General features: G+C 50.7%; 5 protein-coding genes across 5 annotated transcripts; 1 reads left to right on the top strand and 4 right to left on the bottom strand.

The window, feature by feature from the left end:
• Positions 1-2,351: 2,351 nt before the first annotated feature.
• Positions 2,352-3,505, bottom strand: M438DRAFT_320690 (uncharacterized protein; the record flags this gene model as incomplete). Its single annotated transcript, XM_029902886.1, has 2 exons — positions 2,352-3,067; positions 3,364-3,505. The coding sequence occupies 2 exons, from the start codon at positions 3,503-3,505 to the stop codon at positions 2,352-2,354; spliced, it is 858 nt and encodes a 285-aa protein (XP_029759693.1).
• Positions 3,506-3,980: 475 nt separating this feature from the next.
• On the bottom strand, positions 3,981-6,718 carry M438DRAFT_346457 (peptidase S10, serine carboxypeptidase). Its single transcript, XM_029905678.1, has 5 exons — positions 6,105-6,718; positions 5,827-6,049; positions 5,300-5,648; positions 4,587-5,195; positions 3,981-4,534 (listed from the first exon to the last, which is right to left on the bottom strand). The coding sequence occupies exons 1-5, from the start codon at positions 6,234-6,236 to the stop codon at positions 4,129-4,131; spliced, it is 1,719 nt and encodes a 572-aa protein (XP_029759694.1). The 5' UTR covers positions 6,237-6,718; the 3' UTR covers positions 3,981-4,128.
• A 3,306-nt stretch (positions 6,719-10,024) lies between these two features.
• M438DRAFT_356193 (uncharacterized protein) lies at positions 10,025-10,906 on the top strand (the record flags this gene model as incomplete). The annotated part of the gene is made up of 1 exon (XM_029907085.1): positions 10,025-10,906. One exon carries the CDS (start codon positions 10,025-10,027, stop codon positions 10,904-10,906), a length of 882 nt encoding a protein of 293 aa, XP_029759695.1.
• Positions 10,907-12,182: 1,276 nt separating this feature from the next.
• On the bottom strand, positions 12,183-13,114 carry M438DRAFT_34630 (uncharacterized protein). The gene has a single exon (XM_029905638.1). It carries the CDS (start codon positions 12,887-12,889, stop codon positions 12,398-12,400), a length of 492 nt encoding a protein of 163 aa, XP_029759696.1. The 5' UTR covers positions 12,890-13,114; the 3' UTR covers positions 12,183-12,397.
• A 91-nt stretch (positions 13,115-13,205) lies between these two features.
• M438DRAFT_366193 (uncharacterized protein) lies at positions 13,206-26,056 on the bottom strand. The gene is made up of 4 exons (XM_029907859.1): positions 25,638-26,056; positions 14,137-25,582; positions 13,739-14,083; positions 13,206-13,684 (listed from the first exon to the last, which is right to left on the bottom strand). The coding sequence occupies exons 1-4, from the start codon at positions 25,683-25,685 to the stop codon at positions 13,590-13,592; spliced, it is 11,934 nt and encodes a 3,977-aa protein (XP_029759697.1). The 5' UTR covers positions 25,686-26,056; the 3' UTR covers positions 13,206-13,589.
• Between the last annotated feature and the right edge of the window lie 652 nt (positions 26,057-26,708).

Genomic DNA, 26,708 nt, shown 5'->3' on the forward strand with positions numbered 1-26,708 from the left:
TCGTAGCAGCGGACCTCTCACATCTTTTAATCACAACGCCTATCGAAAAGACACTGTGAAAATGCAAAGTAGTTTTCGAAAACTAGCGTGGGTCCAAAGAGAGCTGAAAATCCAGAACAGACATATCGACTCTCACTGGACTCTCTCGCGTTGTTCAAGAATCTTGTGCGTTGCAGCAGTATGTTTCGCCCTTTGACTGGTCTTGGAATCAACACTCGATACGGACTCTCAAGCATGCAGGGCTATGTGATCAGGGGCAGCCGCAATGCACGGTGTTTTTGGAAATCAGAGCATGTCCAGAGAGCGTGACAGAAGATTTCACTCTCACCGGACTCTTCGATGCTTTTCAATACCTTCGTGCATTACAACAACATTTTCGGTCTCCATCCACTGGGCTTGAGATCAAATTTGATCACGACTCCAATGCACCCCGCTTGGTCTGATCAGAGGTTGCTGGAATGCACGATGTTTCTCTGATATCAGCGAATATTCAAGGAGAGCCTGAAATTCAGTAGATGGGTTTCGCCTCTCACTGGACTCTCCTGTGTTTCTTCAAAACACTGTGCATTGCAGCAGGGTGTTTGGCGTTTGTCAAGTTGGCTCGAGAGCTTGGAATATCTTACTCTCTTTGGACCTCTCAGCGTATCTCAAAAGATTTGTGCATTTTGACAGCCCGGTTCGATACTGCACGCGCTCGCTGGGATCACGACCGCCAACAATAGTGTACCGTCAGATTCACAAAACTACCGTCGATCTCTTGGATGGTCAGTCAACACATAGCGCATCCTTAATCGCTGATCTGTGGTCTTTTGGACTCTTTCCCAGAGTCCGCGTTCGAATCTTTCTCTCAACTTCCTGTCTTTCTTTCAAGGTTAGATTACCAGGAGCTAGCCCGTCCCCTGGAGCTACGTCCTTGTATTCCCAGTCAGGATTTGCCATGAAACCTCTATGCAATTGCGCCCATTGCGGGAGACGATTTTCCCATTTTGCGAGTTTGTCGTCATCCTTGGCCAATATAACCCCAGGTCTTATGCCATCACTAAATCTCGGTGTCCACTGTTTGAACTCTGCAAAGTCGATACGCAGAGTCTTGTCGTTTTTCGACTTGGCTGGTGTGCGGTGAGCTTGTTTGAGAATTTCCAAGACGTTTGGCCAGTGACTTGGGGTCTCGGTCATATAGCTGGGTAGTAATTCCATGTTGAGATCAGGTAGCGTGTAGTACTTTGGACTCAAGAAGCAGCGGAAAGAGTAGCTGTGCAGCTTGAGGCACTTCGCCATCATTTCGCAAGCCAAGCTGGGATCCGTCACTACCGAGGTGATGATAACGTTGTAGTCGACGGCGCAGCGGGACATGACTGCCATGGTATGTCTCTTAGCAGACCATCTTCCCATATAGGTGTTTTTGCGGCACCTCTTGATGAAGATGCGTGTGCTGAAGAGAAAGAGTTCTGCAATGTCTGCCGGTATGCCGAGGGTGAGGGCTGGATCGAAAACGTCCTCTTGTAGTTGTTGCCTGATTGCAATCATCTCCTCTCCGGTTTCATTCCTTTGCGCAAGAATCATGCAGTATCTTTGACAGAGGCTTGCGAAATACGCGTATTCACTTTCGTTCGGCCTGTTGGGCTTTGGTATGCTAGACGTGAGACGATAGTCGATAGCCAGTCGCCATGTGATGAAGGTCTGTAGTCTGTGGACCGAGACATCCGTATGCGCTTGAGGTGATGCAGAAGGATAGATATCCGTGTATGACGGAAGACTGTTGTCAACTGCCTTTCTTCCAAATGGCCATTTTTTGAACGGTAGAGAAATCATGATTAATTCTTGTCAAATACGATTTGAATTTTGTAAAAGGGAGTAGTAGCCACGAGCCAGTAGGAAAGAATATATAGGATAAGCAAGGATGTGACTAATCACTGTCCCAAAGTTGCTTCTTACGTGCTTCTGAGGGAATATGCGCAAGAAGCTCATACCACGGCATTATTCTAGAGATTTCTCACCGTTATCTGTATTACACAAACTCCTCTGCTCAGCAGTCCATTGAACTGCGATTCTCAACGCAATAGTCTACAGCTGGAGCAAATGGTATGCTGGGATGATGATTATACGTATTTCAGTCACAGCAAAGGAAATAGAAGTTGACGCGAAGATTCAGGCAAGAAGATCCAGAATCTTTAAGCGGACAAAGACATGAGAGTAAGTAGCAAACGCGTGGATTTGTTAGTAGGCTATCAAAACGCACAACCCTTTTGATATCTACCAGAAGGCGTTTCCAGCTCTCTCCGGTGCATTCAGTACTTTTGATAAGTTTCTGCATTGTGATGATTCCACCGTTCGAGACGGAGAGAATGCTCTCAAGCAAGAGATCTCCAAAGACCCAAAGCTACAGCCACAAACAGTATCAACCAGGGTATCGACCTTATACATGCTCTTCGTAATCCCAGCATAAGACTCAAGAACACCCGCTCCTGCAACTCTTCGGTCTCGTTTACATGCGGAAACTCGACGTCCGGTATATCCCTCCCCAAGAACTGACACAAAGGCTCCCATCCACTCCCCAGCTTATATAGCAGTAACCTTTCTCTGGGTACCAGTCTTTTGACCAGAGCATTGTGTTCTTCATACCCATCTCTGGCCTTCGCACGCCACTCGTCAAAGTCTTTCGAATCCCATTGCCCACGCATAAGTAACCCACCAATCCTCCCCATCTTCCCAATAAACTCCGGCTCCAATTTCACAACAAGTCTCGTAAACGGTGCTGCAAAAGAGCTGATAACATTCTTCTCAAAACTCTTATACCAACTTTCTGTATCGCGTTCAACCAGCACGACTTTGGCGTGAGGATAAGCGATGATGAGTTCAGGGGCAAAAGCATTGATAGGGGAGTCTGTGACTGCGGAGACGTGGCCGAGGAGAGCATCCCATTCGGCCAGTGTGTATGGGTTGTTGTTGTCGTCGTCGTATTTTCTGATCAAGGCGGAGGTCCAAAGGTCTAGGTCTTTGGGGTTCTCCATCATGGAGACCCAGTGGTAGGTTGGGTAGCCGAGAATCTCGTAGGCTGCTTTCATGGCTGTTATGATTTGTTAGTTTTGTTCAGTTGTGATAGTGGAGTAGCTAAACAAACTGCCCCTGAATCGAACTTCATGCCACTGCGACTGCTGAGGCGTTGTGGGAACATACAAAGATTTTCATGTCAGAATAACTGTTCAGTGAGAGCACAGAATGGTGAACACTCTCATTGAACAATCATACTGACATCAAAACCATCTTGCATATATAACCCTTTTGTTTCAAGGGAAACCGATATGAAGTTTTGACCCACACAGTCCTCTTCATTCTGAATCGAACGACGAAAAAACCACTCACACATTGTACCCGTACGTCCCAAGCTCAGTGACAAAATCTCCATGGGAACAACACGCTTATACCCCCTTCGATCAATATCCTTCTGAGCATATATCTCGGGATACTTTTCCTTGAGGGAAAGCGCCTTTTTCTCAGACGCCATGATGGATAAAAGTGAATATTGTCGCGATGCAAGATGTTTTAGTCAAGGTCTTGAGAGTTCTTGCGAAGGCAAGTACGACGTGATAAAGCTCGAAGGAAGGCACGAAGGATTTCCAGGCGTCGACCCCTCATCCAGAAAGGATTGTGCTGCAGCATGAGCATGGGTTGGCGAGAACAATATAACCATGGGACCAGCATTATTCAAGCTATGTTTTGACATCAGTGGGACCAGTATAGTATCCTTGCCATCAGCGAGTGCTAGAGAGAGTCTATCAAGATTCACAATGTGTTTTGAGACGAAATTGTCCTCGTGAGAACGCCAACTTTACAAGCTCTGACTGTGCGCGACCCTGGTACCGAAATCATTCTGCCTTTATATAAGCATGCAGCAGCCACGATCAGAGAGTGCGAGTTCAACATAAGCGTTGATCATTGTAGTGAATCCATCTTTCAAAGCTTGGGCTGAGATTCAAGATCAATCTCATTCGACTTTCTTTGTGTTATCATACGGTCTTGATTTCATATTTTACATACTTTCTGGGACATATGTAGCCATTGTCATTATACGTAGATTCGACAACATGATCTCTACATTCATGTCGCGCACCTCTTCTCATTGCTGATCTAAGATCTCCATCCGATAGGTACAATATCAGCACCATCAGTGGCAGAAGCACTGGCAGTCGAAGTAGGAGGCAGAGGTACAAAAGACTGAGTGTGAGTAGCGTTGGGCGAGCCGTAACTGGTAAGGTTGGCAGTGACCATCTCAGTACCGTCGGCAATGTTCCAGTGGTTAAGAGTGCGGTTGAAGAGGGCGAGCGCAGCTTGGGGCTGGTAGTACGGAACTTCATGACCAGCGTCGTAGATGCGGAGGAAACTGAAGTTGCCGTACTGGCGAACTTCACCGTACTCGGTTCCGTCCACAGTGAAGGGTTCGTAACCGGCTGCGGCGAACTCCTTGCTGTGGGTGTAGTTCATGGCGAGCGAGATGGCTTCTCCACCGAACCAATTGCAGATGTAGTCGGCGTCACTGTCAATCATGTTAGCAAAAGTCGAGAGATGAGACTAGAGGGGTTACTAACCCGTAGAACAAGCTGATGCGAAGGCCCTGAGCGAGCAGCTCCTCAAGATCTGTCAAGAAGTTGTTATAGACGAAATCACCAGTGGCCTGGAAGGCATAGTAGATGTCGTTATTCGACTCAGTGTAGTTGACGCTAACACCGAGAGCGTTCTGGACCTCAGCAATGTTCAAGTAATCGGCAAAGTACTCAGGGGGAGTGGGGTCGTTGCGAGGGTGTCTGATATCGTATGTGCCCCTACCACTGAAGGAGTAGTAAGGTCCCTCAACGTTATCTCTGCACATATCCTGTGCTTCAGAACAGATGGTCTGCGTGGCCAGATTTTCTTGGCCGGTCTCTCTGGACTGGCGACAACTGTCAACCAGATCGAGACAGCCACCGGGCATGTTCAAGGCAAACTTCATGTAGTTGTAGACAGTATCGTTGACGGACTTGATGCCGTAAGAGTTGTTGACAGCAAACTCGGGGTAGTGAGGTGCCTGAATGTACTCGTCGATGATACCGTTTCCAATACCCAGAGTGTTGAAGTCGAGCTTGACACCAGGAATGGTTCCGTTGGAGATGAGCTTGTTCTGGTCGTTGAAGTAGTTGAAGAAAGAAGGTCCGTAGTGCCTTTATAAGACATGGTCAGCAAAGCTACACGATAAATCGGGATACGGCTTCCATTCGACGAGGCCATGATAGGCTCGCGGAGTTTACGCCTATGGTATACATACCCTCCATAAGATTCAGTCCAGAGGTTGAACTCCTTGTTGCTTCCAATCTCAGCGTCGAGTTGAGGCAAAGCACCAAGGAATCCTTGCAGAACGTGCCAGGCAGCAATGGCGGCAAGATCGGTGGTGTCGATCTCGGTGGCATTGATAGCGGGGTAAGTACCAGTTGCATTGGCCTCGGTCGCGTTCTGGAAGGAGCCAGTGACAGGGTTGAACGAGCCTTGCTCTTCCTCAGAGTAACTGAAGCCAACACCGAAAGGCTGGGAAAGGAACAGCATATTCGAGACTTCGCTCCAACTGTATGGGTTGACCTGGGTTGTGAGGTTGGCTGTAACATTGCAAGGACCAAGTTCTGAGGTCAATCAGGTCAGCGGAGATTCGTGAAAGTTGACGCTTCGATGCACAGTTGAGTTCCCGTCAGGCCCCGACATTTGCAAAAGTACTGCATCAATGCGCGATCTTTTTCCTAAAGACTGGGGCCTCTAGAGAGATCACAATGCATGTCTGCAAGATAATTGGGGCTCAATTACCTTGGAACAGTCCGATCAACGAGTCACTTCCCGGGCCTCCGTTGAGCCAGAGTGTAATCGGATCGTTGGCAGGGTCACGCCTAGACTCGAAGAACCAGAAGAAAGTGTGCATGTCAGGAGCAAGGTCGATGTATCCAGAGTACGAGTTAACACCGGGTGTGGTCTCGCAAACACCCTCCTTGCCTGGCTCCTTGTAACGGATGGTGACATTTGATCCGGGAGTCTATGCCTAGGGTCAGCTGTCGTCAGTCTAGCCTGTCGCTTTGTCGTGTACTTACAGTGATGGTCTTGAGGCCGGTGGCATTGGCAGGGAAGTACTGCCTCTTGTCAAGAACTGGGACAAGTGCGGACACTCCTGTAGCCGAGAGCAAGGCAGCAGCGCTGCTTAGCATAATCTTTCCTCCAAACATCTTGATTGAGAGGTATGTTGATGAGAGACAGAACACAAACTCACGCGACAAAAGGCCTCAATCAACTATCTTATACTTTTCTCCGCACCGTGAGTTTCTAGGCAGCAAACTAACCATGCTGGATGATGGGCTAATTCATGCGATTGATACGAGATGTCGACAAGAGAGGCAGAGATGGTCAAGGTTAATTGGCAGCTAAACTCCAACAAGCAGCTCGAAGGCCGGCAAAAGGATATTCCATAGTAGCTCAAGGGTTTGTCGGGACGACCATGCTGTTGATGACGTCCTCGCGTGTTGATAAGAGATAGAAAGCATACCAAGACCTTCTGGTGAGTTGAATCAAGGCTTTTCCTAAAGCTTGTTTTCGCAGTGTCATCAAGACGTGTTTTGGAAGCACACTGGCATCGTGTGATTGTGTTTCTTGAGACTCATGACATCGAGGCACAGGCTACACCATTCGTGCTGGTGCGGCTTCGTGGCCGGCGGTGTAGCACATCATGCGCGGCTTCAAGGGCGAAAAAGAAGGTGGTTGGTTGACGAGCTGCCTGTTTTGGACAGGATAGGTCGATCACTGGAAGTCGGAAGGAGGGGTCGCTACACCCGTGGTTTCGCCGACCCTATTGACTAGCCTTAACCAAAAAGATAGATCTGGTATGGCAGGCACGAACATGTCTCTTTTCGACGATTCATGAGAGATGAATTGATGTGATCTCAAAACACGAGAGTAGCGGAACACGAAACCATCGCGAACGCGAACCATGACTTTGTTCCAAGAGCGTGATGCAGTGAGATGAGCTACTTGACACGCTCTCTGAACGCATCTAGAGATCGAAGAATCTCCATGCCTTCCAGCCGATTCCTGCATGACAGACCTTAGCACATGGGTACAAGACATGCGGGAAGGCAGAAATCGTTGTGGTTGTGATTCGTTCCTCAGGGCGATCTGAATAGCACGGAGCTCTCTCGGAGCGTCTCGTTGATTGGAGGGTCTCATTACAATGATGTACGAAGTTTTACCAGGATTGAATATCCATTGGGAGAGCTTACTAACCACATGAACTTGGATAGACGTCCGAAATGTCGGAATGCCAACTTTGCAGCGGAAGGGGTGATATGATGACAGCATGTCTCATATAGCTAGCCATGTGGTGGGGTCTATATGAGCTCAACCACTGGTCTGCAGACAGACAGAGAATACCCGTTATAGGCAGGCACAGCGAACGGTGCAATTGATGCCGTTGCGGTGAGAATGGCAGAAGCGGTCTCACGAGCTCCAATGCACGACACTCGTCTCACTGCTTTGTGCAACACTGCTGGAGCTGCAAGAGTCACTCTTTTTTCCTGCCGTGAACCGCAGTGTGCTGTCGGCATGCGGTGATGCAATGCAATACCCACCGTCCGGCATTCAATCAACATTCATGTATAGAGGAAACCGTGCGCTGTCGTTGTAAATTGCAGTCTGGTATGCACGTCCAAGGCACTCTCCACGTCCATTCGGATCGCACCGGTCCATGCGCCAAGATACGAGCATACCCTGTGTCGATGACTTGTTCATCGATCCTGAATATATGTGAGGGTTTGTCACTTTCGCTTCTCTCTCGCGATCGTACACGAAAATGTTACGGTCGTCGAAATGCATATTTGCTTTCCAGCTAGTGCAATAATGTCTGGTGAGAGCGCGTCAGTAAGCCCTTCTCCACGGGCGATCTTACTATTCTGCATCTTCACAGCTAATTACTATGCGCCAGATTCTGGCACACGGGAACCATTGCAACGACCCACATGTAACCCCGAGTGGAGGCACTTCAAGCTTCAATTTCATGGTCGTGCCAGTTCTTGTAACGCTTGTCCTCAAGACCCACAAACTGTGAGGAACTGGTATTGCAGCTGAAACTCTGCAAGTCAATCTAGATGTATGAATAACGGTTGAGCATGAGAGATGAAGCGCATGCGACCAAGAACAGGCGCTCTCCTAACTTGACGGGCGTTTGGCAAGCGCTTGACCGCCGCCAGATCCTCGATGGGTCGCTTTTGATCAGCGATGCGCGCGATCAGCGTGAGTGTGACTGGCATGCGATGCGGGTGAGTGCGGCTCCAAATCAGCAGTCATGTCTTTGACGGGATAAGAACTCTTGAATCATTCGTAAAACGGTTGCAACTAGAAGTTGTGAGTCCGTGATGACAGGACTCGTCGTTGTTGTTGTTGTTGTTGCGGTTGCCTATGTTATTCTCAGCAGTGGCAAACACCCTTCTATTTTAGAAAAGTCCGTGGACCGGGCTTATCCTGTCGTTCGACTCATTGCGATCAAGGATTAGAAGGACACCCCGGACGATTGCTTGCTTGCTTTGAAAGCGGCTTTCCCTCGGCACAGGACCTAAAAACGTCTGTCGGCGCTTGGGCTTTAGGATAGCGAAAGCGACCAAATTAAACTCTAGGCTTCGTATTCTGTGGCTGCGAAAGACTCCACTGCTCTTGATGGGGGAAATTTGATTCCGAACAAAAATCAAAGGACCCGAAGACAAGGAGAAAGAGAGTTCTGAATAGCAGAACGGCAAGATATGCAGGTACGTCTGGAAAGCAGACCATTGGCACAGATATTGGCAAGTGAAGTGTAAGAGGAAGGTGTTTCAAGTGTCGGCTCCCCACAGAGCAGGGCTAATACAGTGCACTGAGTCGCATATCTTGCAACAGCAAGCAGAGAACGGCCGTAGCACAAGAAGACGGGAGGTGTTTTGATGTTGCCAATCCGACAAGGGGGGAGCCGGACGCATGTATAAGCAGGGAGGTGAATTACGTGTCTGGACTTGGTGATGTATATGAAGCGCCACGCCGGAGCGAAACTCGCGGCGGACATACGCCTCCAAACCACGTCGCCATACTACTCAGCCCGGCCGATGTCGTGGGCCAGGGGAAGCTTCAGGAATGGCGCGATCGAGGAGGTGTCGAGAAGATTTTGCAGAGCGCATGAGTTGCAGCAGCGAGTAGCGTTTCAGGAGTGTTCAGACACAGACGGGGCGAGAAATCAATGCAGCACGGCAAATTTGGAGATGCAGCAAGCAAAAGTGGTTCTGGCCATTGATTCGTGAGATGGCGTTCAACCCTGGCCGTTGGACTTGGTGACGGAGGGGTCTAAGTGACAGGCGGGGCTAAGGGCTTTCTCTCGAAATAGAACACGAGGAGAGAGGTCACAGCGCCGCGGCAAGAACCGTCTCGTGCAGCATCTGCGAGTGGTTGGCTGGATGTTTGGTAAGTTGGATGGGATAGAGACGATGCATGGGCAGATCGGCTTCGTTTAGAATTGCTCCAAGGACGAGATTTTTCTTTCTTTGGCGCCCGCTCTGCCGGTCACGGTTTACAAGGGCCATGGCTCCCAACCCAGACGTCGTTATGACTTTGTCAAGCGCATCCTGAAGACACAGGCACTCTTCTCTCACACGAATCCTTGCGGCGCCAGTGTATCAGAACGGCCAGTGTGTCAGGTCGTCTCCTGCTAGAACCAACAGAGGCTTTGACCTTTGACATCTAAGCGGGTGGCTCCCCCTCCCACTCCCCTTTGGTGCTGTGCCCAAGATAGAAGAGGGACAGGCATCCTTCACGCGCGTCATCGGCCAGTCCTGTGTCGTTCACCTTCGCCGCGCCCCTCTGGACCTGCTGACTTGGTTGGATGTTTACGACAGCCTCTGTGGCGATGAGCGGCTAGATCAGCCAACACCTCGACTGCACAACTCGCCCACAGTATATTACCGTCGACGCCCGCGTGATGCTGGCACTCATGCCCGTGGATACAATGTCACTCGCCATACTACCGTCGCACACGCCCGTCTCTCGCCCGACTGCTCCGGCCAGACGACCGAAACTCTCTCTCAACACTGCTTCCCTGCCATCGACATTTGGCAAGAGCACTACCGGACTCCGCCTGGACACCCCTTCAATAGCTTCGCCTACTGCTAGGAACACCTTCAGCAATGCCTACGGATCGCATCATGTCGCGAGTCCTGATGCTATGACTCCCCATGAGGATGTACGACCCAAGTCTCGACTGTGTCTGGACACTTCGGTAGCACCTACTCACCAGCAACCTCCGCGTTCTTCCTCTACCGACAGCTGCATGTCAGCCACTTCTGCAACCTCGGCCTCGACCGACTCTTCCATCTCCTCCATCTCGACCGACGACTCATACAACAAGCCCATCCCCTACCGTCTTCCCTTCAACCACCACTCCATCCTCACCAACGGCCCTCATGGCTGTGTCCGCCGTCGCAAGTCTTTCTCAAGTACCCGACCCATGTTCCCCTCGGCCAAGAAGGTCTCGTTCCGTGCACCCCTGACCGAAGACATTCACAACGACCTCTACACTCTCGCTCACTCCGACATTGAGCCGACTCCCTCATCAACTCCCACGATAGAACCTCTGCCCTCGGGTCATGGACGCTACGTCCAACAACAACAAAAACACAAGAAGGCAGCAACCCTGCCTATCAGATCACCAATCTGTGGTGACAAACGCGACTCTTCTTCGGAAGATGACTCAGACAGCGACATCTGCCCCTCGACACCCATCACTCGACGAAGCAAGAAGCCTCGGGAATGGGTGTGGACCCTCGGTCCCATCAACACAATCACACCACCTCCCTCATCAAGTCCTGTTGACGACAAAAGCCAATTATGACCCTTACCATCTGCACTCCCCCTTGTGCATAAGACGAGAGAAGGGAGGGACCAAAACACCATCACGACCCAGATATGAAATCACATGCTTTCGAAATGCATCAGCGATGGGGCAAGGCTTTCTTTTATTGTTTTGTTCACGAGATCTATATGGCGTCTGTCTTTTGTTTCTTTGCACGCATCTTTTCGCTTCTCATCTTCCACATTTTTCTTCTATTCTTCTCTTGTCGAGCATCGATACCCATTTCAGCTTGCTCTTTTTCGCTTTCGTCTTTAAAACAACCTTTATTTCTTTACCCTATGTACTATGTATTCTGTCGTAGTAGATGGTCTACAAATAAACAATATCAAACCAAACTCACTCACTCACGTGTTCGGCATGAATTCAGTGCATATGTGTCTCTGTCAGAAACTCCCATGTCTCGCTCTCTTACCCATGGCAGATCTCCAACTCCGATCTAGGCTTCTCTGCTCATGCCGTGTAACGTACACCACATTAGCCATCACATACCCATTTCCGCCCCTCATGCATATGTTCTTCGCTCCATGCATTCACCTCACGAAGCTCCAGTTGGTTCGCCACAAGCTTGCGATCCGCACGTCCATCGAGCAAAGTCGCTTTGTACGGAGTACATCTCACGGTGTAGTTCCCGCACACGACCTCCGAGTGAACTCCGTCCGCGCACCGTCAACCGCCCGCCCCGCCCCGCCCGTAGACCATGCAGTCAGCAAAGAGCGCCATGCAGGAAGGATTACAATGTAAAAAAAACTACAATGTGACGTCTCTATTTTCCCCTTCCTTTCTCTTCCTGACGACACTTTTAATTGGTGGCGAGAGGCCGCGATTGCTGTTGTACATTACCCTTGTACATTTCGAGCAACTATTTCGTGTATGTATTGTTTTCCCATCGATTTCTCTCTCTCCTGCCGTATCTGATATTTGGAGGTTGGGGCTTTCGGGAAGGATTGAAAGAGAAGAGGGAGATCGACGTTTTTTACAATTCATCCTTCGTCATTCACCATGTGGGAGAGTGCATATGGAAGGTATAGATCGGGTAGGTGATGATGAAGATCTATGCGGGAATATTTCTGGAAAAGCGGGAGGACGGAGTAGCGAAGGAGTGGAATGTCCGTTGTGCGTGATTGGTAGAAAGGATGCGATGTATGTGCATTGGTGAGATAGGTAGATATCACTAGATGGGAAGGTGCTAATTATGACGTTGATGGTATACGATGTCCAAAACCACGAGTTTGGTCAGAGTAAGATGGAGTAGATTGAATGTTAGTCCGTATTCAGGTGCGTATAGTTGACTTTACTGCTGTTTGCTTCTCGACCGCTCTTCTCGTATTCTTTCTATTCATCGTCTTTTTTGCTTCCTTCTACATTACTGTTATCTCCTCTATCCAAATCTATCGCTATTAAACAACGACTGCTGAGCGCAATTCTCCCCGTCCTTCACCCATCTCATCCTCCATCCCATCCCATCCCATCTCACCGGTCCAAAACTCCAACCCCCAATCTTGACAACAATCCTTCGGCCGAAACACTAGAATCAGAATCCGGACAAATGATAAAAACTCTACTACCCGAGAACGACAAACGCCGTTGCCAACATCCTCGTGGCTTTGTTTTTGACTCGTATATAAAAGTCAAATCATCAACATGACGGGGAATTTCTTGACACGGTGTGAGACATTTACAAACTATGTACCTGAGTATCTTAACGGTGGTGGGAAAAGGTGTTTTCTGAGATCGCGGACGGCTGAGCGGTTGACCGGTTAGACGGACGAGAAGAAGTTTGGAAGGAGTTGGGTGAGAGGATGACCCTGGCGGTGCATTATCTTCGAACTCTTGGTTTCTGAGGAAGGGGAAATGTATAGCTTTTGAAAGGCAAGATGGTTTCAAAGGTACCTGCATTGGGAGAGGAGAATATAGAGAACGGTTGCGCCCGGGAGAGACGTCGTGGTCGCCGAAAGATACCATGCACTGCGAAGATAGGTCTTTCAGCTTGAGATGCTTGCGGGCTCACCTTGTCTAGAACGCTTCTGGCCCTCTTACTCCATAAATCGTTCTTACCTGACACCGGAGAGATGACTAAGTCAATCAGAACGATACAGTCTTTGAGTGCTGCAGTATGCAAGAGCATTGGAGCTCCCGCTCTGGCAGAGATGCAGAAGCTAAACCAGGAAGGAGCGACACAAATCAGAAGGTCGATTGTCATGCAAGCGCGAGCTTTAAAGCCAGACTCGAGGTCAGGTTCACATGTACTTCAAATCATAATCTAGACGAAACAAAACATAACAAGAGGGAAAAGTAGTATTGTCAAAGAAGAAACTAAAGCTAAAGAAGAACAGCAGCTCGTCCTCTTTCATTTCCCTTCCATCGCCAGACCTCTTCGCGAGGAAGGTCAGTCCAAGTCCAGACCTGCACGCCATGTCCTTGGTTTCTTCCTGCAATTTCAAGTCTAGGCATTGCGAAGAGAAAAAGTGTATAGAGAAGACTGATGCTCTGTTCGACGCGGCAAAAAAAAAAGCACGTTGGGAAAGACGACGCCAGAAGCAACAAACTCCCTCCCTTTTTGCTCCGAGAAAGTGTCAAGAAGGAAAACGCCTTTGGGAATGCGAATCGTCATGAATAGTGTGAAATGTTTTGTGTATCGTGGTGTGTCGAGAGAAGAGTGAGTTTAGGCGAAACCGAAGTACTCGCTGCCTTGTGTCATGGCAGTGTACATCTGGTGTCTGAGTTGCTCGTAAGTTTCGTACTCAGGAAGGTCGAGTTCTGGAAACGTGTTAGCATCTAAATCTCGAAATTCGGAAGATCTCAAGAACTTACGGTTGAAGCAGGTGTGACTGCTAGGCAAACGGTCCTTGCTACCATAATCACGATGAATGTTGAATTTGGTGAACCCATTCATACCCTCAAGCTCCTTGAAGCCGTTGAGAGGGACCTTGGAGGTACCGGTAACGAATTGCAAGAGCTTGGCCTTCTCTTCCTTGTCGAAGCTGCGAACTGCGCGCCAGAACCATTGGATCTGAGGAGAAGTTTGCTGGTAGTTGTGGTAATCGGTGTTGCCCTTCCAGTCGTCGACATCAATGTCCGGCAGACCAGAGATGAGAAGTTCAAGTTCCTGCTCATTGAAGATTGCGACGAGTTCGGCGGGGATGATTTCGTGGAAACCTGTGAGACTGTTAGCACGTGATAATGTGATTGGAGTAGCGGATATAACTTACCCTTGAGGAATTGCTCAAGTTGCTCCTCGACTGATTTTATCAGGCGATGTTCGACCACCAGGCGCACGTACTCCTGCTTGTTCTCCTCGGTGACAGGAATGTCACGACCGTTCTCGATCAAATCAACAGTTTCAGTCTCTCCAAATCTGTCAACTTCAACGGAGAAAGTCTCAAAGGTAACATCAGTTATGTCATTCTCAAGGATCCAGCAGAGGGACTTGTAGTAATCAAGATCAAGAGTCTCCATATCCTTGAGCGAGACTGGCTTGCCAAGAATACGTCTGTACACGGCTCTGCTGAAATGGCAGTCCAAAACACGTCCCTCGTACAGAGCCTTTCCGATGATGCGACCAACAAACTTGAAGAACGTGAGATGCTCAGGATTGATGTCACTCATGGGGTTGGGATGGAAGGTGGTTCTGTCCGAGGCAACAGGGTTGAAGAGGGCGTAGTCGGGATTGAACATTTGTCTGGAGAGAGCAGCGAACCACTCTCTGGTAACACCGCCAGCATCGACACCTTCCTCACCGTGGAAGCGAATGTTGAGCTTGCCATACTTGATTTCGTTAGGCGACTTGTAGTAGAGGTTCTTGAAGGAGTCCATGAAGATCTGGTCACGGCGAATGTTGAGCTGCACCGAAGGATGAGCAATACGATCCTCAGCGTTGCGAGTGTGCATTCTACGAGTAAAGTAATTGCGCTTGTTGTCAAATTCAAGCACCTTGGAGTTCTTGGCTAGAACGTCGAATGTACCGTTGAGGAGCTTGGGGTTATTGCGGACAAGATCATTGAGGATCTTGCGATGCTCCTCAGTGAAGGAGAAGAACAACTTCTCGATGCGCGAGTCTGGCTGAGGCGTACCAGCTGACAGCTCTTGAGATGCAGCAAGGTTGGCCTCCTTGGAAGTGGTATTCTTGCAGACGACCATGAAGGATTCAATCAATGGCTGAAGGATAGTGGCCACGTTGTTCATGTTACCGCGTTGGCGGATTGCAGTGAGGCAGTCGCTCAGATTGGACCAGAGCTTAGCGAATGTCGATGTCTCGTAGAGCGTCGACAGCAGATCCTGGCGGGCCTTTGAGGGAGAAGCATCAGCTGAAGAGGAAGCTTGTCTGTCATGAGATACAGAACGCCTGGGATCAAAGAGGTAATCGAGAGCCAGCAAGACACGTAGCAACTTGCTCTGGTGAGAACTAGCAGGTGAGAAATTGGCAAGAGCAATGCCTTGGATGTCAGTGCTCGTCTTGGCGTTCTGGATTTGAGGAGCCAGCTGCTGAAGATCAACAAGAACAGCATCACCCAAGTCCTGAGCACGGTGGACCAGTTCCTTGCCGAAGGTGTCCTTGGCACCAGGAATAGCCGAGAGATGGTTGATGATGTCCAATGTGCTCTGGAAGGTCTTGGAATTGCATTCACGAGCAGCAATGATGTTGACAACCAAGCGGAGGTTCTCTTCCGGCACCTCAGGTGGAGTAAGATCTCTGTGCTTCTTCTTTTCTTCAGGCTTTGCGGCAGGCTCTTGAGGCTTGTCAGCCTCGGCGGGAGTCTCGGTTGTGGTCGAAGCTTCACCTTCAGTCATAGGGACGTCGGCAGCTGCATTAGCGGCCTCAGCTGCCCTTTCCTTCTCCTTTTCGGCATCCTTGGCCTTTCTGAGAAGAATCTTCAGCGGCTCGGTAACGCGAATGAGGAGAGAAGCCAGGGCCTCCATAACAGAAGAGTTCTCGATGATAGACTTGCGGTCGAGGAGAGTAAGCAGTGCATTGAGAGGATACTTGGCGGCCTTGCTCTCCTTGCCTTTGCCCTTCTTTGCAGACTTGGCTCTCTGGCTGATACTGGTCTCATGCTCGGAGAGGAAGAAGGAGCTGACACGAGGGTTCTCGTTGGCAAGATGAGTAAGAGTGGAGAGACACTGCTGGACAATCATAAGAGGCGAGATGTCTGTGCTGGGCGATGTGAATTGCGAACCAGTCAGACTGCGCTTCAGGGGCTGTGGTGTCTTCTGTCCCGACATCTGCTTGGCACGAAGAGTAAGGTGGGCAAAGCTCTTCTCCAGAGCATTGGCATCGGCGCTTCCATCCTGAAGGATAGAAAGAAGAATGCTGATAACCTCGGCGCGGTTCTGGGTGTTCTTGCAGATGTCTGACAAGATTGCCTGCATTGTGGTGCGTGCGCTGTCCTGCATGGCGACGAACATCAATCTCAGGAGTGTGGCCACACCAGCTTTATCAAGCATTTGAATGACAGGTCTGCGGACACGCTGTTCCTCAGGTTCGGGAGCTTCCTGTTCATCTTGAGGACGACCGCTTTCGCGTCTTTCACGTGCACCGCGTACTCGTTGAATGTTACCGAGCAGGGCACGTGCCTCAGCCTGGAACTCTGCAGGGAAGCCAGCAAGTGTGCCGGCATCTGCGTCCATGAGTACCTGTTGACGGAGAGTAGGGTTCAATGTTGCGAAGAAGTCGGCCATATCCATATCTCCGGCTTGGGGTACGGGGGCATTACCGCTGGCGGCTGCTCTACGACGCTGCTCGTCACGTTCACGACGGCGACGGTCTGCTGCTTCGGAAGCAAGCAACTCTTGTTGAATGTCCGGTGGCAATGCATCGAGGAACTCGCGGTTGATCTCACTAGACCTACTGGGTTGTCCAGTGCTGGTATCTTGAGTGCGTTCCTGAGCACGGTGCTCCTGGAACTGCTGCATGATGACTTCCTCGCGCATGTCTTCAGGCAGTGCGTCGAGGTACTCCAGATCGATGCCGAGATGTGTGATGTCCATCTCTCTGCCGCGGATATTGGTGACGACCCTAGGCGCGGCTTCCGCGGCGTCTTCTCCGGCAGGCTGCTCAATGCCTTCCATGCTATCAGTGCCTTCTGCGGGCTCGCCGCGTTCTACTCTCTCGCGGGCACGAGCTTCGGCCTCCTCAGCCTCCTTGGCTTCACGTTCTTCTTGCTCCCGCTGTTCGCGAGCCTCGCGCTCGAGGCGCTCTGCTTCTTCCTTTTGGCGTTCCTCCTCACGAGCCTTTTCCTCAGCGACCTTGCGTTCGGCATCAGCCTTGTCCTTTTGACGTTTGGCTTCCATAGCAGGTGGAACGAGATGACGCAACAACGAGTCGACGAGCTTCATGGCAGTGTCGAGGGCGAGGTGGCCAAACAACAAGCGGGCCTCTTCTTGCCATCGCGTAGTTGTAATTGTAGGCTGGAATGCTACGGATGCAGTAGGATCGCTTGAAGAAGATCTGCCGCTCGAATGAGCTTCACGACCGGTAAGACCTCTTGTCATTCGCTGAAGAGCACGGATGTCAGACATCCCGAATCTACCGGGACCACCGGCAATGTGGAAGACAGCAGGCGGCATACCACCAGCCAGAGCTGCTGACGGGAAACCAAGAGCTCCGGTACCATCAACGACACTGATTCTGGCTCCTGAAGGGCCAACCATCTGGATGAGATCGCTGACAAAAGAGAGCCCGTCTTGTCCACCAAGTCTAGGACGGTGTCCATGATGTAGCCAGTCGTGCATGTCACCAGGGAAAGGTAGACCACCAGCATTCGCGTGACGGCCTGATCGTTGAAGAAGAGGGTTTGTACCATCCTCGTCGCCGCGGCTAGTAGCACCTCCACGATGCGAGCGTGGAAGTCCGATTGGCTGATCTTCCATAGTGTAGAAAGGAACACCAGGACGACGCCATCCATGTGCTGAAGGCATAGCGGCAGTCTCCCAGCCCCATTCCATCTCATCGTTCTCCGGGTCGTCGTGCTCGGGTTCGTAGCCAAGGACCTCTTCGTCTTCGTCCTCCTCGTTGTCCTCATCGTCTTCGGCCATTTCTTCCTCGAAGTATTGCTCTGGACCACCCATATCAAGTGTCATGAGAGGCTCGTCACCTTCCAGTTGGTCCATAACGTCTGAACGATCGTCGTCAAGGACAGGAATGGCTCCACCGAATGGACCGCCGTGAGGAGGTACCAGAGCGTCCATGGGAAGAGCACCGTGGTGGTAAGGATCATCACCATCGTCGTCATCGTCGTCGTCCCAGTCCTCCTCATCATCGTCGTCTTCATCATCGTCATCTTCGACCATGCTGGCGTTTTCATCATCGCCGGTGATTTCGTCGATGATTTCGATGTCGTCGCCCTCATCTGAGTCGGCTTCGTCCATGTCAGAGTCGTCGTCATCTTCGCCGCTCTCGTCGTCCTCATCCATGTCCACTTCGACATCAATATCGCCGGGCAGACCTTCTATCGGGCCCATGCCCTCAATATCATCGTCTTCGTCACTGACGACATCTCCTTCATGCATGCCAGGACCACCTTCTTCGTACTCGTCGTAGTCCATTTCTTCGCCATACTCGTCACCCTCGTAGTATTCCTCAGCTTCGTCCGAGCCTGACTCATCGTCATCGTCGTCACTGTTTGCAGCTTCAAACATGCCGAGGGTGGAATTACGGAACAAGTCAGGGGTCTCCTCACGCTCGTTCTCGTCGTCAGAGATGGAAGTGGCAGAAGAAATCTCATCATCCTCAGTAGTGCCAGGCGCAGAGACATCACCAGAGATACTCAGAGTGACACCAATGTCGGTCAGCAATTTGAGAGGGCGAAGGATGTACTTGACTGCACGCTTGGCGCCCGGGAAGTTCAGGTCGAGCTCGGCGATGGATGATGTCAACGCGGTGATGAAGTTCTTCTCGTACATGAAGCGACCAAGCTGCTTTTGAGAGACGGTTACCATCTCGAGCATGAAGTGATTGCTGCCAGGTTGTTGTTTGCCGGTCAACATACGATAAAAGAGGTTGCTCAAGCTAAGAAGACGAGCATACTTCTGGTCGAGAGGTTCCGAAGATGCCATAGCATCCTTGTAGGCCTTGAGTGCATGTTCCAGAACGAACTTGCGGACGTAGGCCAGATCAGACTCTTCGTCGCTGGTTGAAAGCTTCAGACCGATCACACGCTCATTTGTCTTCGAGCAAAGTGCCACGAGCGTGTTAATGGCCCAGTTGGCAGTCGCAGATCGCTTTTTGGCAACGATGTCTTCGGGGTGGCTCAAACTACCAACCGGTATGAGACTGGTGAGGAAGTAATTCAAAAGACCAGAGCGAGGCTTGGATGGCGTGGAGACTTGGTATTCGGCCTTGCGTGAGAAGTTGATGAACTCGACTTTGGTGCGATTGTAGGACCCGAGCAGCTCTACAAGGCAGTGCAGGATAAAGCAACGGTATGCAAATATCGGGTGTTCTCCGGCCTTGAACACTGGCTTGTCTGACTGCTTCGGTTCAGGTTCAGTGGAAGGAGCAGGAGTGGTTTCAGCGGCGGGCGTGGGAGTTGAGTCGGACATCTCGACGTCCGAAGGAGTAGAGACAGCAGGAGCATCCGAAGGGATAGGCTTGGGAGGTTGAACCTCCTTATCCTCCACATCCTTGTATGAAGAAAGCTCCTTCAACAAAAACTGAATAACGCCGTCAGGGTTTTCAATTGATGGAGGTTTGAGATCACCAGTCTTGGTACGCTCGATAGTAGGTCGTTCGGGTGCAGTGCTTGAGTCGCCTGCAGCGGGTCCTTCTACCTTGCTGGTCTCCTCAGACTTATCAGCCTTCTTCAGCATCAGTGGCTGTGCGCCACCAGCGCGGCTCTGATCCCATCTCGCGAGTTGAACCTTTTCATTGGTGACTTCGACAAAGATTTCGGGACTGCGCAATGCCAAATAGAAGAGTGTTCGTGTGTAGAGTGTAGTGTCATAGGATCTACCCATGCCTTTACTCTCGAAAGTCGCTTGAATATCGGTACGCATGGTCTGGCGGATCGTCTCATCGTCTTCAATGATATGGCGAAGCAATAGAAGGAAGGTACTCTGAAGGCGTTCGCCTCCGACGCCCGCAAGTTGCTTGACCATAACGAAGAGTCTCTGAATCGACAACTTTTCACCAAGCTTCTTAGCAAGAGCACGACGACGAGTCAAGATCACAAGTGTACGCGTGACTGAGAGTGCAAGGGTTTCGTCCTTTCCAATCTTGGGCAGAATCTCGACAAGAGCATCAAAGACTGTTGACTTGTCCTCGTCGGGTACAACAGGAGCCTTGAGCTCGACAATGCCTTGTTCCTTGTGGGGATCCTCGAAAGGTGGTGTAACCCATTGGATTTGCTGAGGCTTCTCATCTTCAGCCAGAACGCGTTCGATGATGAGAAGCACGTTGCTAACCCAAGGCGAGGTTTCGTCCGGCTTCTGTCCTTGGAACATCTTGATGAAGCCGCCGAAATATTCGAAGTTTTCCTTGAGGGTTTCGAGGGATGCCTCAAAAAACTCACGATCTTGAATGACCAGGGCGAGCAGGTGAGCATAGGAAGCGATCTTCTTGCCTTCAAGCGGTGTACCTTCCTCAGGTCTAAGAGACATCAGAGAGTTGACCAGAGTCTCACCAATTTCGACCTTTGAGGATTGATCTTGGCTAGCCTTGGCGATAGCAGCTGTGATCAGGTCTGCAAGTTCGAAGGTGACGTCGGTATGAGTATTGAGGACATCGAGACATCTGTCAATGAGACCATCTCGAATATCCTTGCGCTTCTCGTCAAGATCTTCAACAGTCACAAAGCTCTCTTCTGTCACAATATCGGCGGGCCTTTGAGCATCATCCGATGAGCGTTGATGAACTGGAAGAGCACGCATCAGTTCCTCACCACCCCCTAGAGCATGAGAAAGAACTTCCGCAATGCCACCGCTGAGCATGTCTTGGGGTAGCATCATGCGGCGGTTGCCACTACCCAAGAGCAGATCAGCTTCAGAGCGATCGCCATCAGTGTCATGCGTACTTGACTCCGCTTCGTCTGCATCCTGCATCTCGACGGAAGGCACACTCTGAGACGCGGCTGATGGGTTTGCAGCGTCACCAGACTGCTCTTGGACAGGTGGCTGAGGCTCTTCATCAGCTGGAAGAGGGAGACATGGGATGTGATTGTCGGGGTTGTCCCTTCGAAGAATGTAATACTCCTTAGCCGCCGTCGCATTGTTGTTGCAACGGTACAGTGCCTCAACGCAAAGCTGATCTTCATCAAGGCCTTCGGTCTTCAATAAATCCTTGGACTCTGAGCGGATCTTCCACTTACGAGGTTCGGCAGCGACACGACGCTTCAGGTTCTCGCTACGCTTGACAGCATTGGACTCTCCGTCACCTTCAAGTACGAGTTTGAGGAGATCGACGACTGATTTGACGCTGTGCGCAGGCAAAGCCTCCATGACGGAAGACTTCCACATTTGGCTGACTTGGGGCAAGACAACGTTGCGAAGCTCTACCACAAACTGTGCACCCAAAAAGAATTCGCTCTTCTGGCGATCTCTAACAGACATGACAGTAGTCTGCTGAGCGTCGGTGATGTTCTTCGAATGACAGATCTTGTTGTAGAACTCAAGGATCTTGTCAATACCAGCAAGTGCCAAAGCATGGATACGCTTAGATGATGTGACAGTGTCAGAAGAAGAAGTGTCCTGAGAATTCTCCTTGTGCTGTTCGATGAGCTTGCTGAATTGCAGCAGACGAGTCTCAAGTTCCTTGAAGCCACCCTTGCGGTAAAATGCGAGCAGCACTAAAGTGAAGACTTCGCGATGGGTACCGTTGGTGCGAGTGGTCTTTCGCTCATCAACCAAAGCCTGCAGCGTGGAAGTCAAGACCACGATGTCGTACGCCACACGATCCACTTCTGACACGGTCGACGGTTGAGGAGTGGCTATGTGATCAATCAATGCGCCTGCTAAGTGCTCGGCCATCTTGCCAGCGTTCTGCTTTTGGTAATCACTGAAGCTGGTCCGCGATGAATGCTTCCAAAGCAGCGATTTGCCTACGGCTTGGAAGAAAGACAACACGCCTGTAGACACCTGATTGGATAGAGAAGCCAGAATCTGGCAGTTCTTAAATTGACCAGTGTTGCGTGCCCCAATCTTCTTGGCTTCGACCTCTTGCTGTTCTGCTTGTGACGAACCTGTCTCAGCATTGCTGGACTGCGAGTTGCTTGAAGCGGAAAGACCCATGACATTGTCGGCCTCACTGTGGTCAAAGCTCATTCCGGAAATGTGTATCTGCTTTCTCCAGTCTTCGGGCATGTTGTTGCGCATAGTGATGGCCTCAAAGACACATGACGAGTACAACTGGCCGAGGTCATCGATCAGGTCGACATAAACATCCGTCAAATTAACTTGACCGAAAAAGTGGTGTGGGACTTGACGACCAGCATGGTACACGTGACTGGACAAAACCGTGGACAGGACCTGGCACAAGAACTGAATCTGAACCATTGCCTTGGCTGTGTATGTCGAGTTCAAGACTACGAGATTTTGAGAGCTTGGATCCGAGATAGTGGAGTCTGTCAAGTCACTAAAGTAGGTCTTTCCAGGGCGGTGTTCGATCAATGGTCTTAGCTGGAACAGAGCTAGTTGTGTGCGCCGAGCCAGGGAAGGGAGAACGAGATGAGGTTTGTGTTCCGCCAAGTGCAAGAACACCTGAATGAGCTCTCGCTGGGCATGGGTCTCATGGAAGTTGTATGGATTACAAGCAGCAGTGGCCATGTCGAGCAGAATCTCAGCACCAGCTGCCTCGCAGAAGGCTGTTGTGATTCCATGGTTGTGGAAGAATGCACTAAGAAATCTGCAAGCCACCGTTATGAAGTCCGAAGTAGCTTGACCGCCACTGCGACCCTTGACAAGAGTATCATTCTCGAGTTCAGACTCGGTGGCAGTCGCCTTCGAGCCAGTCGATGCAGCTTGGGCGCGGTCGTGGAAATTGGTGTCATCGGCATCCTCGGCGTCTTCAGCCTCAGACACAGTCAAACCCTGCAACGCGGCGCGTCCTCCTGCTACGTGCAAGTCCTTGTCTCCTGGAAGCCAGAGCTTAGCGCCAACACCCTTGTCTGCAGCCCGACGCTGACAGATGGTCAACACATTGCGAATCATAACAACGACAGCGTTGATGGTTCTTTCTTTGAGTTGAGGATGGTGGCGTGTCAGTTCATCAAACGCTTGTCCGATGAATGTGGGAACCTCAGAGTCTTCTTCCATGGCGCTGACATGCTCGGGGCTCTCGAATATCTCCAAAAACCTTTCTAGGGATTGGGATGCTTGGAACATGCGCATGCCGTTCTCGTTGAGACAGATGGCGCCAAAAGCCGTGGGTATCTCTCGCATAGTTTCACCTACCGGGAGGATACCTGGGGCTTTGGCCGTCTCTTCTGATGAAGGTCCATCGTTTCCAGAATCCGTGACAATGGGCTCGTGGACTACCTTATCAGTAGATACGTCTTCAAGCTCTTCGTCTTCGTCTTCCCTATCGGCATTTTCGACTACCACATCGGAAACGGTGATGGTTTGCTGGGTGACAGCTTCGAGGAAGCCTTTGCTCAAGCCTGCTTCGGCAATGACTTGGTAACTGGTCGGCTCGTTGTGGATAAAGGCACTGAGGATGTTCATAGCGCCACTCCATACATTAGAGCCAAAGACGGAGGCGTTGGTGAAGATAGTGCGAAGTGCTTCGAGAAGTGGAGGCGAATCTATGAAGTTGCGTAAAAGACGGTCGTCCGTGCCGATGTTGTGGCCATACATGTGCGACACAAACTTGAGAAGCGAGCGCAGAGTTTGCTGAGAATCAAAAGGAATCTGATAGTCGGTTATCTTGGTCTTGTAATCAGTTCGTAGACCTCCTTGGTTCTGGGCAGCCTCGAGAGAACGGTGAACCTCAAAAGCGATGAGATTAGCAAGTACATCCAAGCCTTTGGCGTTGACCATTGCCTGGAATGCATCTCTCACTCCGTTGTGAATGAAACTCTCGAAGAAGCCAAGAGCAAGCGGGAAGTAGATTTCAGCCTGCTTCGTACGAAGCTTGAGAATGTCAACCAAAATATCAACGAAGCCAGCTGCCACGAGAACATCGGCGTTACGTTGTGGGTGTGGTGCTGCAGGGGTAAGAGTCATCACCAGCTCGAAGACGTTTTTACACCATTCGTGCTCTTGGGCAGGAATCTGCTCATCACCAAGCGTAGCAAGAACCTTTCTCAGGACGTAGAAGAGGACACCATGGCTAACAGTAATGTTAAGAGCGTTGGCAACTTCAGAGGCCTTGGTCTTGCACTTCGCCAGGGCCTCAAGAGCTTGGATGACAATGACGGTCATCTCGCGAGAAACTTCTTCTTGGCCTGAACTAGGAGGTTGGAGCATATCTGTGAGTTGCTGTGCCAGCTGAGTGCGGCGAGGCTCTTCGGAGTCTGGTTGACCGATACGTTGGTGGAACGTTGTCTCGCCATAAACATACGATAAATTGGAGATTGCCAGAATTCTGACAGCAACTAGATCGTGAACCGCCGCTCTGGATGTCTGGAAAGCAGATGCCACTCGGACCCTGTGTAGCAAATCGAATTGGTTTTCCTCTGGCACATTGGTGAGGTTCTCCTCCATAATCTTCCAGGCTTCGTTACCAGAAATTTGAGCAGAAGAAAGTTCAAAGACCTTGGGCCCGGCCGAAGGGCTTTCGGGCTGTTGCTGAGGACGGATGGGAGTCTCGGGCGCATCCGTGTTGACCGGAGTGCGCTCAATACGTGTCGAGCCCGGACCAAGGTTTGAAGTACGACGAGCGGGAGTGGGCGTGACAGGGGGCATGGGAGAGTCAGGCGTGTTGGGAGCGCCGATTTCGACAGATGATGCAGGTGCAGATGCGTCAGTCTTGTCGTAATATGTCAAGTGGACGCTAGAGAGCTCCTCCTTGTATGATAGAGGCACGTCCTTAGCCTTGACCAAAGTTTCGATGTCGGAAGTGTTGACGCCAGGCTTGACGGCGTCTTCCTTCTCCTTGATCTTAGATGGGGTCTGGCCGAAGATGGAAGTGGTCAAGGGCTTCTTGGGGAAAGGGTTGGCAAGCTTCTGAATGCGATCCAGGTTGATGCTGTAGTGGCTAGCCAGCAAGTTGTGGAGGGAATGTGGCGAAACCATACGCATGCGTGAGGTATGGTATCTCTGGGCCAAGCGCAAACACACACGCAGAGTAATCTTGAGCAGGCTGAGGGAGACGGTGTTGAGTAGGTGGTTGAGATGTGCGCTGCTAGCGTACAGGCTGCGGTTGCCACAGCGCTCAAGCAGGATTCGAGTAAAGTTGAGCACGCTCTCGATGAGCTCGCGATCTCCGTCCGCCGAGTATCCGCATCTCTCGAGCTCTTGCACCGAAACTTCGGTCACTGATCCATCCTCAGCATCGCCCTTCTGTAGTAGCCGTAGCTCAAACGGCTGTGTCTGCGGGCCCTTGTCCAAAGCATAAACAGTGGTGAAAGCCTCGAGAATTCGGTCGAAGCGATTTAACGGTGCAATCCAGTGGTAGAGGTCGCCTCTAGGAAAGGGCCAGTGGTGTGGAAAGGTGGCGATATGCGCGGGCAGCTGGTGCAGAGGTAGCTCAACCAGGGCCTTGATGAAGGTGGTGATGTACGGAGACTGTGGCAGAAGTCAGTCAATCAGATGGTGCTGCGAACAGAGAGGGCCAACTCACAATAGTCGCCAGATGACGCTCAGTGGCGGTCTTCTTGATCCTCCCCATGGCGTGCCGAGACACGAGCGCAAGTCTTGCGCTTCACCAGTTCAAGTGTTGTGTCTGGGTATGGTTGCGACTGATCCGATGCTCGTGGAGACTAGTCGTGGCGGCACAAGACCAGGAAGGTAGACTGTGTAAGATGGTGTGGGTAAGGTCGGAATAAGAGGTGCAAACAGATGCGCGGGCAGTTGCAGATGATGGTCGTGAGCAAGGCAGACGTCACGACGGCTACAATTTGCTCGGTCAAATGCGGGTCGACCAGAATCTGGATGTCGAATCGCAGTGAGATTTATCAAAGTGAAGGTGCGTTGGTGTCGCGCGGGTGTCGGGTGAAAGTGACGGCGGATCTTTTCAGCGGTGCAGCGCTTTCAAGATCGGGTCGTGTTGCAGAGTTGCGATGAGAGCAATGTGACAGATTCAAAGGTCCGAGAGCTGATGCATCTGGTAGCTTCGGTTGCAACTTGATATCATCGGCAAACGCCGTTTGCTGCCCGCTGCTTGTCAAAGATGCTCACGGACCCACCGCTTGCACGTCAGACTTTAATCTATCTCACAAATACAAGAGACTCCTTGCTCGTGCTCTCGATGATTGGAAGCTGCCTTACTTGGTGTACTGTATCGTTGTCTTTCTCCTTCACGCGCTCTGATTGCTGTTCGGCTTACACAGCTTCAACAATTGTAGAGGTACTCAGAGATCTATAGAGTGATTTGGTCAAAGTTGTTACCCCATGCACTAACAAGATTATTGCCATTTTACCTTCCCTGGCTCCGTAGACTTCAAGTACCAAGCTACAAGGACATCCTTTTAGGGAGTCGGCTTCATGGTCTGGTTATCCAGATCTCCTGGCTGCGCTCAAAGAGCTGTACATTTTCACAGCCCATACGTGGCAGATCACTGGAGGTCACCAATCAATTCTATCACTCGGCTGGCGTCCGAGTTCAATCAAGTAAGGCAAAATGGCTGTTGTTTGGCGATGCTACACGTATACAATGAGTGTTTGGGCGTCAGACTAATGCGTTGTCTTGCCC

This window comes from Aureobasidium pullulans (assembly GCF_000721785.1).
Source record: "Aureobasidium pullulans EXF-150 unplaced genomic scaffold scaffold_11, whole genome shotgun sequence".
Classification (NCBI taxonomy): domain Eukaryota; kingdom Fungi; phylum Ascomycota; class Dothideomycetes; order Dothideales; family Saccotheciaceae; genus Aureobasidium; species Aureobasidium pullulans.